Source organism: Daphnia magna, unplaced genomic scaffold (assembly GCF_020631705.1).
Source record: "Daphnia magna isolate NIES unplaced genomic scaffold, ASM2063170v1.1 Dm_contigs131, whole genome shotgun sequence".
In the NCBI taxonomy this organism is placed as follows: Eukaryota; Metazoa; Arthropoda; class Branchiopoda; order Diplostraca; family Daphniidae; genus Daphnia; species Daphnia magna.
The window spans coordinates 209,872-231,327 of NW_025533134.1; the positions used below are offsets into that span (position 1 = coordinate 209,872).

A 21,456-nucleotide genomic window follows, 5' to 3' on the forward strand; every position below is an offset into this window, starting at 1 on the left:
CACTGTTATATTATGAGTTTCTACTTCTACATGTAAACAGAATCAAATATACTTGTATTTAATGTGAATACACTGTTATATTATGAGTTTATAGTTCTACATGTAAACAGAATCAAATATACTTGTATTCAATGTGAATACACTGTTATACCATGAGTTTCTACTTCTACATGTAAACAGAATCAAATATACTTGTATTCAATGTGAATACACTGTTATACCATGAGTTTTTACTTCTTTATGCAAACAGGATAAAATATACTTGTATTCAATGTGAATACACTGTTATATTATGAGTTTATACTGCTACATGTAAACAGAATCAAATATACTTGTATTCAATGTGAATACACTGTTATACCTTGAGTTTTTACTTCTATATGTAAACAGGATCAAATATACTTGTATTCAATGTGAATACACTGTTATATTAAGAGTTTATACTTCTACATGTAAAAAGAATCATATATACTTTTATTCAATGTGAATACACTGTTATACCATGAGTTTTTACTTCTATATGTAAACAGGATCAAATATACTTGTATTCAATGTGATTCACACTGTTATATTATGAGTTTATACTTCTACATGTAAACAGAATCAAATATACTTGTATTCAATGCGAATACACTGTTATACCATGAGTTTTTACTTCTATATGTAAACAGGATCAAATATACTTGTATTCAATGTGAATACACTGTTATATTAAGAGTTTATACTTCTACATGTAAACAGAATCATATATACTTTTATTCAATGTGAATACACTGTTATACTATGAGTTTTTACTTCTATATGTAATCAGAATCAAATATACTTGTATTCAATGTGAATACACTGTTATACCATGATTTTTTACTTCTATATGTTAACAGGATCAAATATACTTGTATTCAATGTGAATACACTGTTATACCATGATTTTTTACTTCTATATGTTAACAGGATCAAATATACTTGTATTCAATGTGAATAAACTGTTATATTATGAGTTTATACTTCTACATGTAAACAGAATCAAATATACTTGTATTCAATGTGAATACACTGTTATATTATGAGTTTATACTTCTACATGTAAACAGAATCAAATATAAATGTATTCAATGTGAATACACTGTTATATTATGAGTTTATACTTCTACATGTAAACAGAATCAAATATACTTGTATTCAATGTGAATGCACTGTTATACCATGAGTTTTTACTTCTATATGTAAACAGTATCAAATATACTTGTATTCAATGTGAATACACTGTTATATTATGAGTTTATACTTCTACATGTAAACAGAATCAAATATACTTCTATTAAATGTGAATACACTGTTATACCATGAGTTTTTACTTCTATATGTAAACAGGATCAAATATACTTGTATTCAATTTGAATACACTATTATATTATGAGTTTATACTTCTACATGTAAACAGAATCAAATATACTTGTATTCAATGTAAATACACTGTTATATTATGAGTTTATACTTCTTCATGTAAACAGAATCAAATATACTTGTATTCAATGTGAATACACTGTGATACCATGAGTTTTTACTTCTATATGTAAACCGGATCAAATATACTTGTATTTAATGTGAATACACTGTTATATTATGAGTTTATACTTTTATATGTAAACAGAATCAAATATACTTGTATTCTATGTGAATACACTGTTATATTATGAGTTTATACTTCTACATGTAAACAGAATCAAATATACTTGTATTCAATGTGAATACACTGTTATATTATGAGTTTATACTTCTACATGTAAACAGAATCAAATATACTTGTATTCAATGTAAATACACTGTTATATTATGAGTTTATACTTTATATGTAAACAGAATCAAATATACTTGTATTCAATGTGAATACACTGTTATATAATGAGTTTATACTCCTAATTGTAAACAGAATCAAATATACTTGTATTCTAGGTGAATACACTGTGATACCATGAGTTTTTACTTCTATATGTAAACCGGATCAAATATACTTGTATTTAATGTGAATACACTGTTATATTATGAGTTTATACTTTTATATGTAAACAGAATCAAATATACTTGTATTCTATGTGAATACACTGTTATATTATGAGTTTATACTTCTACATGTAAACAGAATCAAATATACTTGTATTCAATGTGAATACACTGTTATATTATGAGTTTATACTTCTACATGTAAACAGAATCAAATATACTTGTATTCAATGTAAATACACTGTTATATTATGAGTTTATACTTTATATGTAAACAGAATCAAATATACTTGTATTCAATGTGAATACACTGTTATATTATGAGTTTATACTCCTAATTGTAAACAGAATCAAATATACTTGTATTCTAGGTGAATACACTGTGATACCATGAGTTTTAACTTCTATATTTAAACAGGATCAAATATACTTGCATTCAATGTTAATACACTGTTATACCATGAGTTTTTACTTCTATATGTAAACAGGATCAAGTATACTTGTATTCAATGTGAATTCACTGTTATATTATGAGTTTATACTTCTACATGTAAACAGAATCAAATATACTTGTATTCAATGTGAATACACTGTGATACCATGAGTTTTAACTTCTATATGTAAACAGGATCAAATATACTTGTATTTAATGTGAATACACTGTTATATTATGAGTTTATACTTTTATATGTAAACAGAATCAAATATACTTGTATTCTATGTGAATACACTGTTATATTATGAGTTTATACTTCTACATGTAAACAGAATCAAATATACTTGTGTTCAATGTGAATGCACTGTTATACCATGAGTTTTTACTTCTATATGTAAACAGAATCAAATATACTTGTATTCAATGTGAATACACTGTTATATTATGAGTTTATACTTCTACATGTAAACAGAATCAAATATACTTCTATTAAATGTGAATACACTGTTATACCATGAGTTTTTACTTCTATATGTAAACAGGATCAAATATACTTGTATTCAATTTGAATACACTATTATATTATGAGTTTATACTTCTTTATGTAAACAGAATCAAATATACTTGTATTCAATGTAAATACACTGTTATATTATGAGTTTATACTTCTTCATGTAAACAGCATCAAATATACTTGTATTCAATGTGAATACACTGTGATACCATGAGTTTTTACTTCTATATGTAAACAGGATCAAATATACTTGTATTCAATGTGAATACACTGTTCTATTATGAGTTTCTACTTCTACATGTAAACAGAATCAAATATACTTGTATTCAATGTAAATACATTGTTATACCATGAGTTTTTACTTCTATATGTAAACAGCATCAAATATACTTGTATTCAATGTGAATACACTGTTATACTATGAGTTTATACTTCTACATATAAACAGAATTATATATTCTTTTATTCAATGTGAATACACTGTTATACCAAGAGTTTTTACTTCTATATGTTAACAGAATCAAATATACTTGTATTCAATGTGAATACACTGTTATACCATGAGTTTTTACTTCTATATGTAAACAGCATCAAATATACTTGTATTCAATGTGAATACACTGTTATATTAAGAGTTTATACTTCTACATGTAAACAGCATCAAATATACTTTTATTCAATGTGAATACACTGTTATACCATGAGTTTTTACTTCTATATATAAACAGGATCAAATATACTTGTATTCAATGTGAATACACTGTTACATTATGAGTTTATATTTCTATGTAAACAGCATCAAATATACTTGTATTCAATGTGAATACACTGTTATATTATGAGTTTATACTTTTATATGTCAACAGAATCAAATATACTTGTATTCAATGTGAATACACTGTTATATCATGAGTTTCTACTTCTACATGTAAACAGAATCAAATATACTTGTATTTAATGTGAATACACTGTTATATTATGAGTTTATAGTTCTACATGTAAACAGAATCAAATATACTTGTATTCAATGTGAATACACTGTTATACCATGAGTTTCTACTTCTACATGTAAACAGCATCAAATATACTTGTATTCAATGTGAATACACTGTTATACCATGAGTTTTTACTTCTTTATGCAAACAGGATAAAATATACTTGTATTCAATGTGAATACACTGTTATATTATGAGTTTATACTGCTACATGTAAACAGAATCAAATATACTTGTATTCAATGTGAATACACTGTTATACCTTGAGTTTTTACTTCTATATGTAAACAGCATCAAATATACTTGTATTCAATGTGAATACACTGTTATATTAAGAGTTTTTACTTCTACAGTGTAAAAAGAATCAAATATACTTTTATTCAATGTGAATACACTGTTATACCATGAGTTTTTACTTCTATATGTAAACAGGATCAAATATACTTGTATTCAATGTGATTCACACTGTTATATTATGAGTTTATACTTCTACATGTAAACAGCATCAAATATACTTGTATTCAATGTGAATACACTGTTATACCATGAGTTTTTACTTCTATATGTAAACAGGATCAAATATACTTGTATTCAATGTGAATACACTGTTATATTAAGAGTTTATACTTCTACATGTAAACAGCATCATATATACTTTTATTCAATGTGAATACACTGTTATACTATGAGTTTTTACTTCTATATGTAATCAGAATCAAATATACTTGTATTCAATGTGAATACACTGTTATACCATGAGTTTTTACTTCTATATGTTAACAGCATCAAATATACTTGTATTCAATGTGAATACACTGTTATACCATGAGTTTTTACTTCTATATGTTAACAGGATCAAATATACTTGTATTCAATGTGAATAAACTGTTATATTATGAGTTTATACTTCTACATGTAAACAGAATCAAATATACTTGTATTCAATGTGAATACACTGTTATATTATGAGTTTATACTTCTACATGTAAACAGAATCAAATATAAATGTATTCAATGTGAATACACTGTTATATTATGAGTTTATACTTCTACATGTAAACAGAATCAAATATACTTGTATTCAATGTGAATACACTGTTATACCATGAGTTTTTACTTCTATATGTAAACAGGATCAAATATACTTGTATTCAATGTGAATACACTGTTATATTATGAGTTTATACTTCTCCATGTAAACAGAATCAAATATACTTGTATTCAATGTGAATACCCTGTTATATTATGATTTTATACTTCTACATGTAAACAGAATCAAATATACTTGTATTCAATGTAAATATACTGTTATATTATGAGTTTATACTTCTACATGTAAACAGAATCAAATACACTTGTATTCAATGTGAATACACTGTTATACCATGAGTTTTTACTTCTATATGTAAACAGAATCAAATATACTTGTATTCAATGTGAATACACTGTTATATTATGAGTTTATACTTCTACATGCAAACAGAATCAAATATACTTGTATTCAATGTGAATACACTGTTATACCATGAGTTTTTACTTCTATATGTAAACAGGATCAAATATACTTGTATTCAATGTGAATACACTGTTATATTAAGAGTTTATACTTCTACATGTAAACAGAATCAAATACACTTGTATTCAATGTGAATACACTGTTATACCATGAGTTTTTACTTCTATTTGTAAACAGGATCAAATATACTTGTATTCCATATGAATACACTGTTATGTTATGAGTTTATATTTCTACATGTAAACAGAATCAAATATACTTGTATTCAACGTGAATACACTGTTATATTATGAGTTTATACTTCTACATGTAAACAGAATCAAATATACTTGAATTCAATGTGAATACACTGTTATATCATAAGTTTATATTTCTACATGTAAACAGAATCAAATATACTTGTATTTAATGTGAATTCACTGTTATACCATGAGTTTTTACTTCTATATGTAAACAGGGTCAAATATACTTGTATTCAATGTGAATACACTGTTATATTATGAGTTTATTCTTCTACATGTAAACTGAATCAAATATACTTGTATTCAATGTGAATACACTGTTATACCATGAGTTTTTACTTCTATATGTAAAGAGGATCAAATATACTTGTATTCAATGTGAATACACTGTTATACCATGATTTTTTACATCTATATGTTAACAGGATCAAATATACTTGTATTCAATGTGAATAAACTGTTATATTATGAGTTTATACTTCTACATGTAAACAGAATCAAATATACTTGTATTCAATGTGAATACACTGTTATATTATGAGTTTAAACTTCTACATGTAAACAGAATCAAATATAAATGTATTCAATGTGAATACACTGTTATACCATGAGTTTTTACTTCTATATGTAAACAGAATCAAATACACTTGTATTCAATGTGAATACACTGTGATACCATGAGTTTTTACTTCTATATGTAAACAGGATCAAATATACTTGTATTCAATGTGAATACACTGTTATATTATGAGTTTCTACTTCTACATGTAAACAGAATCAAATATTCTTGTATTTAATGTGGATACACTGTTATACCATGAGTTTTTACTTTTATATGTAAACAGAATCAAATATACTTTTATTCAATGTGAATACCCTGTTATATTATGATTTTATAATTCTACATTTAAACAGAATCAAATATACTTGTATTCAATGTGAATACACTGTTATATTATGAGTTTCTACTTCTACATGTAAACAGAATCAAATATTCTTGTATTTAATGTGGATACACTGTTATACCATGAGTTTTTACTTCTACATGTAAACAGCATCAAATATACTTGTATTCAATGTGAATACACTGTGATACCATGAGTTTTTACTTCTATATGTAAACAGCATCAAATATACTTGTATTCAATGTGAATACACTGTTATATTATGAGTTTCTACTTCTACATGTAAACAGCATCAAATATTCTTGTATTTAATGTGGATACACTGTTATACCATGAGTTTTTACTTTTATATGTAAACAGCATCAAATATACTTTTATTCAATGTGAATACCCTGTTATATTATGATTTTATAATTCTACATTTAAACAGAATCAAATATACTTGTATTCAATGTGAATACACTGTTATATTATGAGTTTATACTTCTACATGTAAACAGAATCAAATATACTTGTATTCAATGTGAATACACTTTGATACCATGAGTTTTAACTTCTATGTGTAAACAGGATCAAATATACTTGTATTCAATGTGAATACACTGTTATATTAAGAGTTTATACTTCTACATGTAAACAGAATCATATATACATTTATTCAATGTGAATACACTGTTATACCATGAGTTTTTACTTCTATATGTAAACAGAATCAAATATACTTGTATTCAATGTGAATACACTGTTATACCATGAGTTTTTACTTCTATATGTAAACAGGATCAAATATACTTGTATTCAATGTGAATACACTTTTGTGTTATGAGATTATATTTCTACATGTAAACTGAATCAAATATACTTGTATTTAATGTGGATACACTGTTATACCATGAGTTTTTACTTCTACATGTAAACAGAATCAAATATACTTGTATTCAATGTGAATACACTGTGATACCATGAGTTTTAACTTCTATATGTAAACAGGATCAAATATACTTGTATTCAATATGAATACACTGTCATACCATGAGTTTTTACTTCTACATGTAAACAGAATCAAATATACTTGTATTCAATGTGAATACACTGTGATACCATGAGTTTTTACTTCTATATGTAAACAGGATCAAATATACTTGTATTCAATGTGAATACACTGTTATATTATGAGTTTCTACTTCTACATGTAAACAGAATCAAATATTCTTGTATTTAATGTGGATACACTGTTATACCATGAGTCGCTTGTCGCTTGTCGCCGCTTGTCGTCTGCTCGTACAACAAGCAGTCGCTCGAATTTGTTTGCTATCTATTTTTTTCAATTTAAAGGCTATTCTTAGACTCATACCCAGCAAAATTTAGTGTTCTTGTGTAGCGAATTTCGTGGTGCACAACCAAGGCGCAACAGTTGTTTTCCTTTTATCTATCCTTCTCGAGAAACTAAAAGTGTAAGTGAGCTACATAACGGCCAGCAAAGCCAGATCTACCCCCTACCTACCTGTCAAAATCAGCTGTAGCGAGTAATGCCCAAGGCACCCGCGCAGATTCTCCGAATCAGCGGCGAGATAGCCAAAGAAAGTTACAGACATCTACCCTGGAATCCGCCTGCTCTGCTCATGCAAAGCATGGATGGAAACGAGAGTAGACATACTACTGAGACAAGTGGGACCAATAATGAAGTATTTCTAGACACATCACTTGCATCTCCAGCTACGTCAGGACAGAACAGGAAATGCACCAAATGTGATTTTCAGTTTAACACCAAAGGCCTAGGTCGAGGCAACTATAAAGTTTGCCCTAGCTGCCGAGATATGGACATAGCGACAAACACGTCGCAAACGGGCCCGAAACAACAGAAAAGAACAAATGAAGAAGTTATCTCACCTTCTACAATGCAGCAAGGCGCACCAAAGAAGCCGCACTCCCTCCCAGCTCACGAACCCAAAGCATATGAGGTATTTGTAAACAACCTCCTATACGCCGACGAAAATGAACTGAAAGGAATGAACCACGACGAGCTTATCGAACGCGTCATAGCGGTGACCAAAGCCGCTAAGAAATACCAAGGCCAACTCCAACAAACACAAACCTTTTTGAAGGAAGCAAAAGAGGAACTAAAACAACAACAAAAAATAATGACTGACTACAAAATTGCTTTTGCGGACAGGATGTTTGAATCCTATAAGAAAACAGCGAATCAACCGCCCATTCAAGAAATCAAGTCCTACGCAGCAGCTACCAAAGGCACAACAAATAATTCAGCAAACCACAAATACGCACAATCCACCCTCGCGTTCTCCATAGATCCGAGCGGCGCGGACAAGGAGTTGAACATCAAGCTCATCGACAACTTACTTGACGCAAAGGCAGCAGGCAATCCAGTCCCACTGAGCGTGAACAGAAAAGACGACAAAGGGTATATAACCTTCCCCAATCAAGAGGATGCGGAAAAGGCGCGGATGATATTAACAAACAACACAACATGCAAAGGTTTTATCAATGATCTCAAAACACAAGTTAAACTGTATCCAGCTATAGGACTCTTTGCCCCAGAAGGGGATTTGAAAGAACTCAAAGAAGAAATCGAATTCCGAAACGGATTTATTGAGGACTCACTAGTCAAAATAGTACAAATACACAAATGCAAGGAACCAGATTTGATTCACATCAAACTATTTTTCAACTCGCCCGAAGTGAGAGATGAAGCTGTATACAGAGCAAAAATTCACACAAGCATGAAGAGAATAAAAATTGTGCCAATCGATGTAAATAGAGAAGTCAGGAGATGTTATAAATGCAACAAGTACGGCCATACATCAACTCACTGCAACGCAGCGACAGCTACATGCGGAAAATGTGCGCAGAATCACGATACAAGAAGCTGCAAAGCCACCATCCACAAGTGCCCGAACTGCAAGCTCAGCCACTTTGCAGGTGACTCAAAATGCCCAGAGCAGATAAAAGCTGTAAACAGGTACCGTACTCTCTTCAGCTTATAATGAATACGAATAAGGCAACATACCATCTAATACAGCAACCGACCTCACTAAATTGCATCCAAATAAACCTCCACCACTGCTCCGCAGCATCAACAGTACTCGAAAAGACCATACTAGAAGAAGGAGTAGATATTGCGCTTATTCAAGAACCATACGCTCGACTTAATGTTACCCAACAAAACACTTTCGTCCCCAACATCCCACAAGGTTATAAATGCCACCACAACCTAAATAAACACGACCATGCTTATGGAGCCTGTATAATAAGCAAAGATCAGTTTAAAAGCATTCCAATTCAATTCCCAGAAGAATTTGAAAACAACATGGCTGGAATAGAAATAAAACATGAAAACACCTCACTGTGTTTTGTCTCCCTGTATTGTCGCCCTTCAGCAAGAAACCAAGAAAAGCTAATAAAGACGGCCATAAATAAACTGGGTCTGCAACTACCAAACTCCATCATTGCTATAGATATCAACGAAAGAAACAAAATATGGGGAAGCAGCTCTACAACACAAATCGGCCACTCACTAGAACAGATCATCTCTGCACATAATCTGAACATAGCAAATAGAGACCCAGCCGAATGCTCTTTTATACCACCAGGTACCTCTTTCATTGACGTCACAGCAGCTGGCGACAAGACAAAAATTGCCTACTGGGACTATCTCAATCAACCGTCAATGTCCGACCACCCCTATATAATTTTCGGAGTGACCCTCACCGCACATCAACAAAGAAACAAGAGCAATAGAACCAGAAGGAGACTAGTACCACCAGCAGATCAAATCGATCAGATGAAATTTTTGGAAGCTGTCAAAGGGACCACAGATCCCCCACTAGAATCCAACGAAGCAACTTCAATTAGCAAAAGAGTAACTACAACAACAATTCAGCGTAAAAACTTTGAAGAAGAAGTGGAGAAACTCACTACAGAGATCCAACAGGCTGCCAATCATAGCAGAACACGAAACGTCAAAAAGACCTCACAGCCCGCAGCAAAACCATTCTGGAACGAAAAACTATACGACCTGAGGAAGAAATGCAGAGCCGCATATAGAAGGTGGGGCCGAGCAAAGGAGAAATGCGAGACGGCAACTTTCACGGCGACATATCGAACAGCATACCAAAAGCTTTCAGCTGAATTTAAAAGATGCCTCAAAGAAGAAAAAAAACTGACATGGAGAAAATTCTGCACGGAGAATCTAAACAAAGACATGTTTGCGGCAATCCGCGCGATATCAACAAAGCAGCACAAGACCGGCTCACTCACTGCGCTTATGACGGCAGACGGCAAAATAGAAAGCGATCCAGGAAAGCTGACAAGAATGATGGCCAGTCACCTAATAAAGCTAGATCCACCATCGAAAGCAGAGCATATAGCAACAATAGAATATGTAGAGAAGAAAACAACAGAACTCAGCGTAAGCAACGAAGAAACATCAACTTTCCATATCAGCCTGGCTGAGCAAACGAGAGCCCTAGACGGACTAAAGAAGAAATCTGCCGCTGGTGTAGATCAAATTTCCTGTGAACTAATTACTATCGCCTACCCAGCCATAAAACATCGACTCCTAAATATTCTGAATGCAGGTTTAACAAATAATTGGTTCCCAAGTGGATGGAAGATAGCGCGAGTCTGCATAATTCCGAAACCTGGGAAGAAATCATACCTCTCCCCTGAAGCCTATCGACCAATTAGCATTTTAAATACTATGGGGAAAATTTACGAACGTGTCATCCACACCAGACTGAAGAAAATTGCAGAAGAACAAAACTGGTTCAACAATTGCCAACACGGCTTCAGAGAGGGCAGGTCAACGGAAACGGCAGCACACTCGCTCATTTCACACATCGAAGAAAACTTTAAACAAAAGAAATATACAGCGACGATTTTCTTGGACATCAAATCAGCCTTTGATTACGCCTGGAGCCCGGCAATCCTGTCAGCTATGATAAACAAAGGATGCCCAATGTACCTGGTGAGAACAATCAAAGACTTTCTCAGAGAACGGAGAGGAAAAATCACTATCGACGACGAAGACCTAGAGACAAACATCCCGACAGGCTGTCCGCAAGGTAGTGTTCTATCCGCCTTCCTATGGATCACGCTGATGGATGCTGTTTTCGACATCAAGTTCCCCTTTCTTACATATCTCATAGCATACGCCGACGACCTCACAGTATGCTGCTCCGACGCAGACCCACTCCAGGCCGCTCTGAACGTTCAGACTGCATGCAGCATGATTATAAAATGGCTAGAGTCCATAAAATTAAGTATCAACGCCAGCAAATCAACCTTTGTCATGTTCGACTGGCGCAAGAGACAAAGGTTTCCTTTCACCACCCCAATCAAGATCATGGAAGTGACAGTCCCGCCATCAAAACAAGCGACTTTCCTTGGCCTTACCCTCGACCCTCAACTTAAGTGGAACCTTCACATAGAAAACAAATGCAACAGGGCCTTAAGAACAACACACGCAATTCGACAATGTCTTGGCTTAAGCTGGGGCCTAAACAGGAAACGACTGAAATTCCTGTACTCTTGCGTCATTGAACCTATGCTGACCTACTGCTGCTCAGCATGGGCGTCGGCAGCCCTCATGTCATCAAACAGGAAGAAACTAAGAAATATCCAAAGAAGAATAGCCATACTCATACTCAGAGTTTTCAAAACCACCCCCACTGATGCCAGCCTCGTACTCTCCGGTTTAACACCAGCGGACTACAAAATACTAGAAATAACGACTTATAAGTTTCTAACGAATGCAGAATCACAATCCTTCACTCCATCCTCCAGCGAAATCGCAACCAAAATCATCAACGAAGGAGGCAGCCGACTGAAAGCAAGCCATCAGATCACAACCGCAGAGAAAAAGCAAATGAAGAAATCCATAGCTGATATCACAAGAAGACGGTGGGACACTGAATGGATGCGCAGCTCAACAGGACGGCTCACCTGGGCTTTCTTCCCAAACACAACAACGGCTGATAAAATTGAAGACTTCAACATACCATATCAGGCAGCACAGCTCTTCACTGGCCACTGCCGCCTAAATCTCTACCTGAACCGTTTTACTCACGCTGCTTCTCCTATGTGCAGCTGTGGGCGCGAACAAGAATCAGTTACTCACTTCATGTTCAGATGCCCTATCTTTAATGAAACTCGCCAAATTTTTCGACACAAATGCTTCCAAGTAACAAAAATCTGGCCTCCGAGCCTCTCCTCTATTGGAAAGAACCCTTCCCTAATCAAAGCACTCATAAAGTTTATAGTAAAATCAAAGCGTCTAAATCACATCTACACCCCCTAAACATAGCTATCCTTTTTTTTTTGTTTATCTCTGCATACTCTGTCTCGAAACCTTCATCCTCTTGTATCTGTCATACATGTAATTTCGAAAGCCATATCTATCTACAAAGCACCAACCTTTCTCTTACAACCCAGTGAATAAATGCCCCTGAGCAAAAATCTCTATTAGCCCAATAAATCTAATGTTCCCTACATGATCTGAAATCAGAAGATCAGTAACGATCTGACATATAATGTATGTGTCCAAAACGCCATCCTAAATACAATTGACGGCCTACACCTTCTTACGAAGGTCCGCCGCGTTTTCTAAAAAAAAAAAAAAAATACCATGAGTTTTTACTTTTATATGTAAACAGAATCAAATATACTTTTATTCAATGTGAATACCCTGTTATACCATGATTTTTTAATTCTACATTTAAACAGAATCAAACATACTTGTATTCAATGTGAATACACTGTTATATCATGAGTTTATACTTCTATATGTAAACAGCATCATATATACTTGTATTCAATGTGAATACACTGTTATACCAAGAGTTTTTACTTCTATATGTAAACAGCATCAAATATACTTGTATTCAATGTGAATACACTGTTATACTATGAGTTTCTACTTCTACATGTAAACAGCATCAAATATTCTTGTATTTAATGTGGATACACTGTTATACCATGAGTTTTTACTTCTACATGTAAACAGCATCAAATATACTTGTATTCAATGTGAATACACTGTTATACCATGAGTTTTTACTTCTATATGTAAACAGCATCAAATATACTTGTATTCAATGTGAATACACTGTTATACCATGAGTTTCTACTTCTATATGTAAACAGAATCAAATATACTTGTATTTAATGTGGATACACTGTTATACCATGAGTTTTTACTTTTATATGTAAACAGAATCAAATATACTTTTATTCAATGTGAATACCCTGTTTTATTATGATTTTATAATTCTACATTTAAACAGAATCAAACATACTTGTATTCAATGTGAATACACTGTTATATTATGAGTTTATACTTCTACATGTAAACAGAATCATATATACTTGTATTCAATGTGAATACACTGTGATACCAAGAGTTTTTACTTCTATATGTAAACAGGATCAAATATACTTGTATTCAATGTGAATACACTGTTGTATTATGAGTTTCTACTTCTACATGTAAACAGAATCAAATATTCTTGTATTTAATGTGGATACACTGTTATACCATGAGTTTTTACTTCTACATGTAAACAGAATCAAATATACTTGTATTCAATGTGAATACACTGTGATACCATGAGTTTTTACTTCTATATGTAAACAGGATCAAATATACTTGTATTCAATGTGAATACACTGTTATATTATGAGTTTCTACTTCTACATGTAAACAGAATCAAATATTCTTGTATTTAATGTGGATACACTGTTATACCATGAGTTTTTACTTTTATATGTAAACAGAATCAAATATACTTTTATTCAATGTGAATACCCTGTTATATTATGATTTTATAATTCTACATTTAAACAGAATCAAATATACTTGTATTCAATGTGAATACACTGTTATATTATGAGTTTATACTTCTACATGTAAACAGAATCAAATATACTTGTATTCAATGTGAATACACTTTGATACCATGAGTTTTAACTTCTATGTGTAAACAGGATCAAATATACTTGTATTCAATGTGAATACACTGTTATACCATGAGTTTTTACTTCTATATGTAAACAGGATCATATATACTTGTATTTAATGTGAATACACTGTTATATTATGAGTTTATACTTCTACATGTCAACAGAATCAAATATACTTGTATTCAATGTGAATACACTGTTATACCATGAGTTTTTACTTCTATATGTAAACAGGATCAAATATACTTGTATTCAATTTGAATACACTGTTATATTATGAGTTTATACTTCTACATGTAAACAGAATCAAATATACTTGTATTCAATGTGAATACACTGTTATACCATGATTTTTTACTTCTATATGTTAACAGGATCAAATATACTTGTATTCAATGTGAATAAACTGTTATATTATGAGTTTATACTTCTTCATGTAAACAAAATCATATATTTTTATTCAATGTGAATACACTGTTATACCAAGAGTTTCTACTTCTATATGTAAACAGAATCAAATATATTTGTATTCATTGTGAATACACTGTTATATTATGAGTTTATACTTCTACATGTAAACATAATCAAATATACTTGTATTCAATGTGAATACACTGTTATATTATGAGTTTATTCTTCTACATGTAAACAGAATCAAATAAACTTGTATTCAATGTGAATACACTGTTATACCATGAGTTTTTACTTCTATATGTAAACAGGATCAAATATACTTGTATTCAATGTGAATACACTGTTATATTATGAGTTTAAACTTAGTTGTTAAACTAAGTACTTAAACTTAGTTAGTTTAAACTTGAGTTATACCATGACTTTTTACTTCTATATGTAATCTGCATGGAATATACTTGTATTCAATGTGAATATACTGGTATACCATGAGTTTTTACTTCTTTATGTAAACTGCATGGAATATACTTGTATTCAATGTGAATACACTGTTATACCATGAGTTTTTACTTCTATATGTAAACAGCATCAAATATACTTGTATTCAATGTGAATACACTGTTATACCCTGAGTTTTTACTTCTATACGTAATCTGCATGGAATATACTTGTATTCAATGTGAATACTCTGGTATACCATGAGTTTTTACTTCTGTATGTAAACTGCATGGAATATACTTGTATTCAATGTGAATACACTGTTATACCATGAGTTTTTACTTCTATATGTAAACTGCATGGAATATACTTGTATTCAATGTGAATACACTGTTATACCATGAGTTTTTACTTCTATATGTATTCTGCATCAAATATACTTGTATTCAATGTGAATACACTGTTATACCATGAGTTTTTACTTCTATATGTAAACAGCATCAAATATACTTGTATTGAATGTGAATACACTGTTATACCATGAGTTTTTACTTCTATATGTAAACAGCATCAAATATACTTGTATTCAATGTGAATACACTGTTATACCATGAGTTTTTACTTCTATATGTAAACTGCATGGAATATACTTGTATTCAATGTGAATACACTGTTATACCATTAGTTTTTACTTCTATATGTAAACAGCATCAAATATACTTGTATTCAATGTGAATACACTGTTATACCATGAGTTTTTACTTCTATATGTAAACAGCATCAAATATACTTGTATTCAATGTGAATACACTGTTATACCATGAGTTTTTACTTCTATATGTAAAGAGCATCAAATATACTTGTATTCAATGTGAATACACTGTTATACCATGAGTTTTTACTTCTATATGTAAACTGCATGGAATATACTTGTATTCAATGTGAATATACTGGTATACCATGAGTTTTTACTTCTTTATGTAAACTGCATGGAATATACTTGTATTCAATGTGAATACACTGTTATACCATGAGTTTTTACTTCTATATGTAAACAGCATCAAATATACTTGTATTCAATGTGAATACACTGTTATACCATGAGTTTTTACTTCTATATGTAAACAGCATCAAATATACTTGTATTCAATGTGAATACACTGTTATAACATGAGTTTTTACTTCTATATGTAAACAGCATCAAATATACTTGTATTCAATGTGAATACACTGTTATACCATGAGTTTTTACTTCTATATGTAAACTGCATGGAATATACTTGTATTCAATGTGAATACACTGTTATACCATGAGTTTTTACTTCTATATGTAAACTGCATGGAATATACTTGTATTCAATGTTGATACACTGTTATATCATGAGTTTTTACTTCTATATGTAAACTGCATAGAATATACTTGTATTCAATGTGAATACACTGTTATACCATGAGTTTTTACTTCTATATGTAAACAGCATCAAATATACTTGTATTCAATGTGAATACACTTTTATACCATGAGTTTTTACTTCTATATGTAAACTGCATGGAATATACTTGTATTCAATGTGAATACACTGTTATACCATGAGTTTTTACTTCTATATGTATTCTGCATCAAATATACTTGTATTCAATGTGAATACACTGTTATACCAAGAGTTTTTACTTCTATATGTAAACAGCATCAAATATACTTGTATTCAATGTGAATACACTGTTATACCAAGAGTTTTTACTTCTATATGTAAACTGCATGGAATATTCTTGTATTCAATGTGAATACACTGTTATACCATGAGTTTTTACTTCTATATGTATTCTGCATCAAATATACTTGTATTCAATGTGAATACACTGTTATACCATGAGTTTTTACTTCTATATGTAAACAGTATCAAATATACTTGTATTTAATGTGAATACACTGTTATACCATGAGTTTTTACTTCTATATGTAAACAGCATCAAATATACTTGTATTCAATGTGAATACACTGTTATACCATGAGTTTTTACTTCTATATGTAAACTGCATGGAATATACTTGTATTCAATGTGAATACACTGTTATACCATTAGTTTTCACTTCTATATGTAAACAGCATCGAATATACTTGTATTCAATGTGAATACACTGTTATACCATGAGGTTTTACTTCTATATGTAAACAGCATCAAATATACTTGTATTCAATGTGAATACACTGTTATACCATGAGTTTTTACTTCTATATGTAAACAGCGTCAAATATACTTGTATTCAATGTGAATACACTGTTATACCATGAGTTTTTACTTCTATATGTAAACAGCATCAAATATACTTGTATTCAATGTGAATACACTGTTATACCATGAGTTTTAACTTCTATATGTAAACTGCATGGAATATACTTGTATTCAATGTGAATACACTGTTATACCATGAGTTTTTACTTCTATATGTAAACTGCATGGAATATACTTGAATTCAATGTGAATACACTGTTATACCATGAGTTTTTACTTCTATATGTAAACTGCATGTAATATACTTGTATTCAATGTGAATACACTGTTATACCATGAGTTTTTACTTCTATATGTATTCTGCATCAAATATACTTGTATTCAATGTGAATACACTGTTATACCATGAGTTTTTACTTCTATATGTAAACAGCATCAAATATACTTGTATTCAATGTGAATACACTGTTATACCATGAGTTTTTACTTCTATATGTAAACAGCATCAAATATACTTGTATTCCATGTGAATACACTGTTATACCATGAGTTTTTACTTCTATATGTAAACAGCATCAAATATACTTGTATTCAATGTGAATACACTGTTATACCATGAGTTTTTACTTCTATATGTAAACAGCATCAAATATACTTGTATTCAATGTGAATACACTGTTATACCATGAGTTTTTACTTCTATATGTAAACTGCATGGAATATACTTGTATTCAATGTGAATACACTGTTATACCATGAGTTTTTACTTCTATATGTAAACTGCATGGAATATACTTGTATTCAATGTGAATACACTGTTATACCATGAGTTTTTACTTCTATATGTAAACTGCATGGAATATACTTGTATTCAATGTGAATACACTGTTATACCATGAGTTTTTACTTCTATATGTATACAGCATCAAATATACTTGTATTCAATGTGAATACACTGTTATACCATGAGTTTTTACTTCTATATGTAAACAGCATCAAATACACTTGTATTCAATGTGAATTCACTTTTATACCATGAGTTTTTACTTCTATATGTAAACTGCATGGAATATACTTGTATTCAATGTGAATACACTGTTATACCATGAGTTTTTACTTCTACATGTAAACTGCATCAAATATACTTGTATTCAATGTGAATACACTGTTATACCATGAGTTTTTACTTCTATATGTAAACAGCATCAAATATACTTGTATTCAATGTGAATACACTGTTATACCATGAGTTTTTACTTCTATATGTAAACAGCATCAAATATACTTGTATTCAATGTGAATACACTGTTATACCATGAGTTTTTACTTCTATATGTAAACTGCATGGAATATACTTGTATTCAATGTGAATACACTGTTATACCATGAGTTTTTACTTCTATATGTAAACTGCATGGAATATACTTGTATTCAATGTGAATACACTGTTATACCATGAGTTTTTACTTCTATATGTATTCTGCATCAAATATACTTGTATTCAATGTGAATACACTGTTATACCATGAGTTTTTACTTCTATATGTAAACAGCATCAAATATACTTGTATTCAATGTGAATACACTGTTATACCATGAGTTTTTACTTCTATATGTATTCTGCATCAAATATACTTGTATTCAATGTGAATACACTGTTATACCAAGAGTTTTTACTTCTATATGTAAACAGCATCAAATATACTTGTATTCAATGTGAATACACTGTTATACCATGAGTTTTTACTTCTATATGTAAACAGCATCAAATATACTTGTATTCAATGTGAATACACTGTTATACCATGAGTTTTTACTTCTATATGTATACAGCATCAAATATACTTGTATTCAATGTGAAAACACTGTTATACCATGAGTTTTTACTTCTATATGTAAACTGCATGGAATATACTTGTATTGAATGTGAATACACTGTTATACCATGAGTTTTTACTTCTATATGTAAACAGCATCAAATATACTTGTATTCAATATGAATACACTGTTATACCATGAGTTTTTACTTCTATATGTAAACAGCATCAAATATACTTGTATTCAATGTGAATACACTGTTATACCATGAGTCTTTACTTCTATATGTATTCTTCATCAAATATACTTGTATTCAATGTGAATACACTGTTATACCATGAGTTTTTACTTCTATACGTAAACTGCATGGAATATACTTGTATTCAATGTGAATACACTGTTATACTATGAGTTTTTACTTCTATATGTAAACTGCATGGAATATACTTGTATTCAATGTGAATACACTGTTATACCATGAGTTTTTACTTCTATTTGTAAACAGCTTCAAATATACTTGAATTCAATGTGAATACACTGTTATACCCTGAGTTTTTAATTCTATACGTAATCTGCATGGAATATACTTGTATTCAATGTGAATACACTGGTATACCATGAGTTTTTACTTCTGTAGGTAAACTGCATGGAATATACTTGTATTCAATGTGAATACACTGTTATACCATGAGTTTTTACTTCTATATGTAAACTGCAGGGAATATACTTGTATTCAATAAGAATACACTGTTATACCATGAGTTTTTTTTTTATTATGTAAACTGCATGGAATATACTTGTATTCAATGTGAATACACTGTTATACCATGAGTTTTTACTTCTATATGTATTCGGCATCAAATATACTTGTATTCAATGTGAATACACTGTTATACCATGAGTTTTTACTTCTATATGTAAACAGCATCAAATATACTTGTATTCAATGTGAATACATTGTTATACCATGAGTTTTTACTTCTATATGTAAACAGCATCAAATATACTTGTATTCAATGTGAATACACTGTTATACCATGAGTTTTTACTTCTATATGTAAACTGCATGGAATATACTTGTATTCAATGTGAATACACTGTTATACCATGAGTTTTTACTTCTATATGTAAACTGCATGGAATATACTTGTATTCAATGTGAATACACTGTTATACCATGAGTTTTTACTTCGATATGTAAACAGCATCAAATATACTTGTATTCAATGTGAATACACTGTTATACCATGAGTTTTTACTTCTATATGTAAACTGCATGGAATATACTTGTATTCAATGTGAATACACTGTTATACCATGAGGTTTTACTTCTATATGTAAACAGCATCAAATATACTTGTATTCAATGTGAATACACTGTTATACCATGAGTTTTTACTTCTATATGTAAACTGCATGGAATATACTTGTATTCAATGTGAATACACTGTTATACCATGAGTTTTTACTTCTATATGTAAACTGCATGGAATATACTTGTATTCAATGTGAATACACTGTTATACCATGAGTTTTTACTTCTATATGTAAACTGCATGGAATATACTTGTATTCAATGTAAATACACTGTTATACCATGAGTTTTTACTTCTATATGTAAACTGCATGGAATATACTTGTATTCAATGTGAATACACTGTTATACCATGAGTTTTTACTTCTATATGTAAACTGCATGGAATATACTTGTATTCAATGTGAATACACTGTTATACCATGAGTTTTTACTTTTATATGTAAACTGAATGGAATATACTTGTATTCAATGTGAATACACTGTTATACCACGAGTTTTTACTTCTATATGTAAACTGCATGGAATATACTTGTATTCAATGTGAATACACTGTTATACCACGAGTTTTTACTTCTATATGTAAACAGCATCAAATATACTTGTATTCAATGTGAATACACTTTTATACTATGTTGTGCACCGGCACA

General features: G+C 30.6%; 2 protein-coding genes across 2 annotated transcripts; both read left to right on the forward strand.

The window, feature by feature from the left end:
• The first annotated feature begins 8,040 nt into the window (after nt 1-8,040).
• On the forward strand, nt 8,041-9,553 carry LOC123466386. The gene is made up of 2 exons (XM_045167053.1): nt 8,041-9,418; nt 9,550-9,553. The coding sequence occupies exons 1-2, from the start codon at nt 8,139-8,141 to the stop codon at nt 9,551-9,553; spliced, it is 1,284 nt and encodes a 427-aa protein (XP_045022988.1). The 5' UTR covers nt 8,041-8,138.
• On the forward strand, nt 9,442-11,319 carry LOC123466999. Its single transcript, XM_045167055.1, is given in 2 exon segments — nt 9,442-11,218; nt 11,220-11,319. Coding segments are annotated over 2 exon segments (1,686 nt in total). The 5' UTR covers nt 9,442-9,559; the 3' UTR covers nt 11,247-11,319.
• The last annotated feature ends 10,137 nt before the right edge of the window (nt 11,320-21,456 follow it).

Coding starts and splice junctions, on each gene's coding strand:
- LOC123466386 (XM_045167053.1), top strand. CDS start 8,139: ATGCCCAAGGCACCCGCGCAGATTCTCCGAATCAGCGGCGAGATAGCC.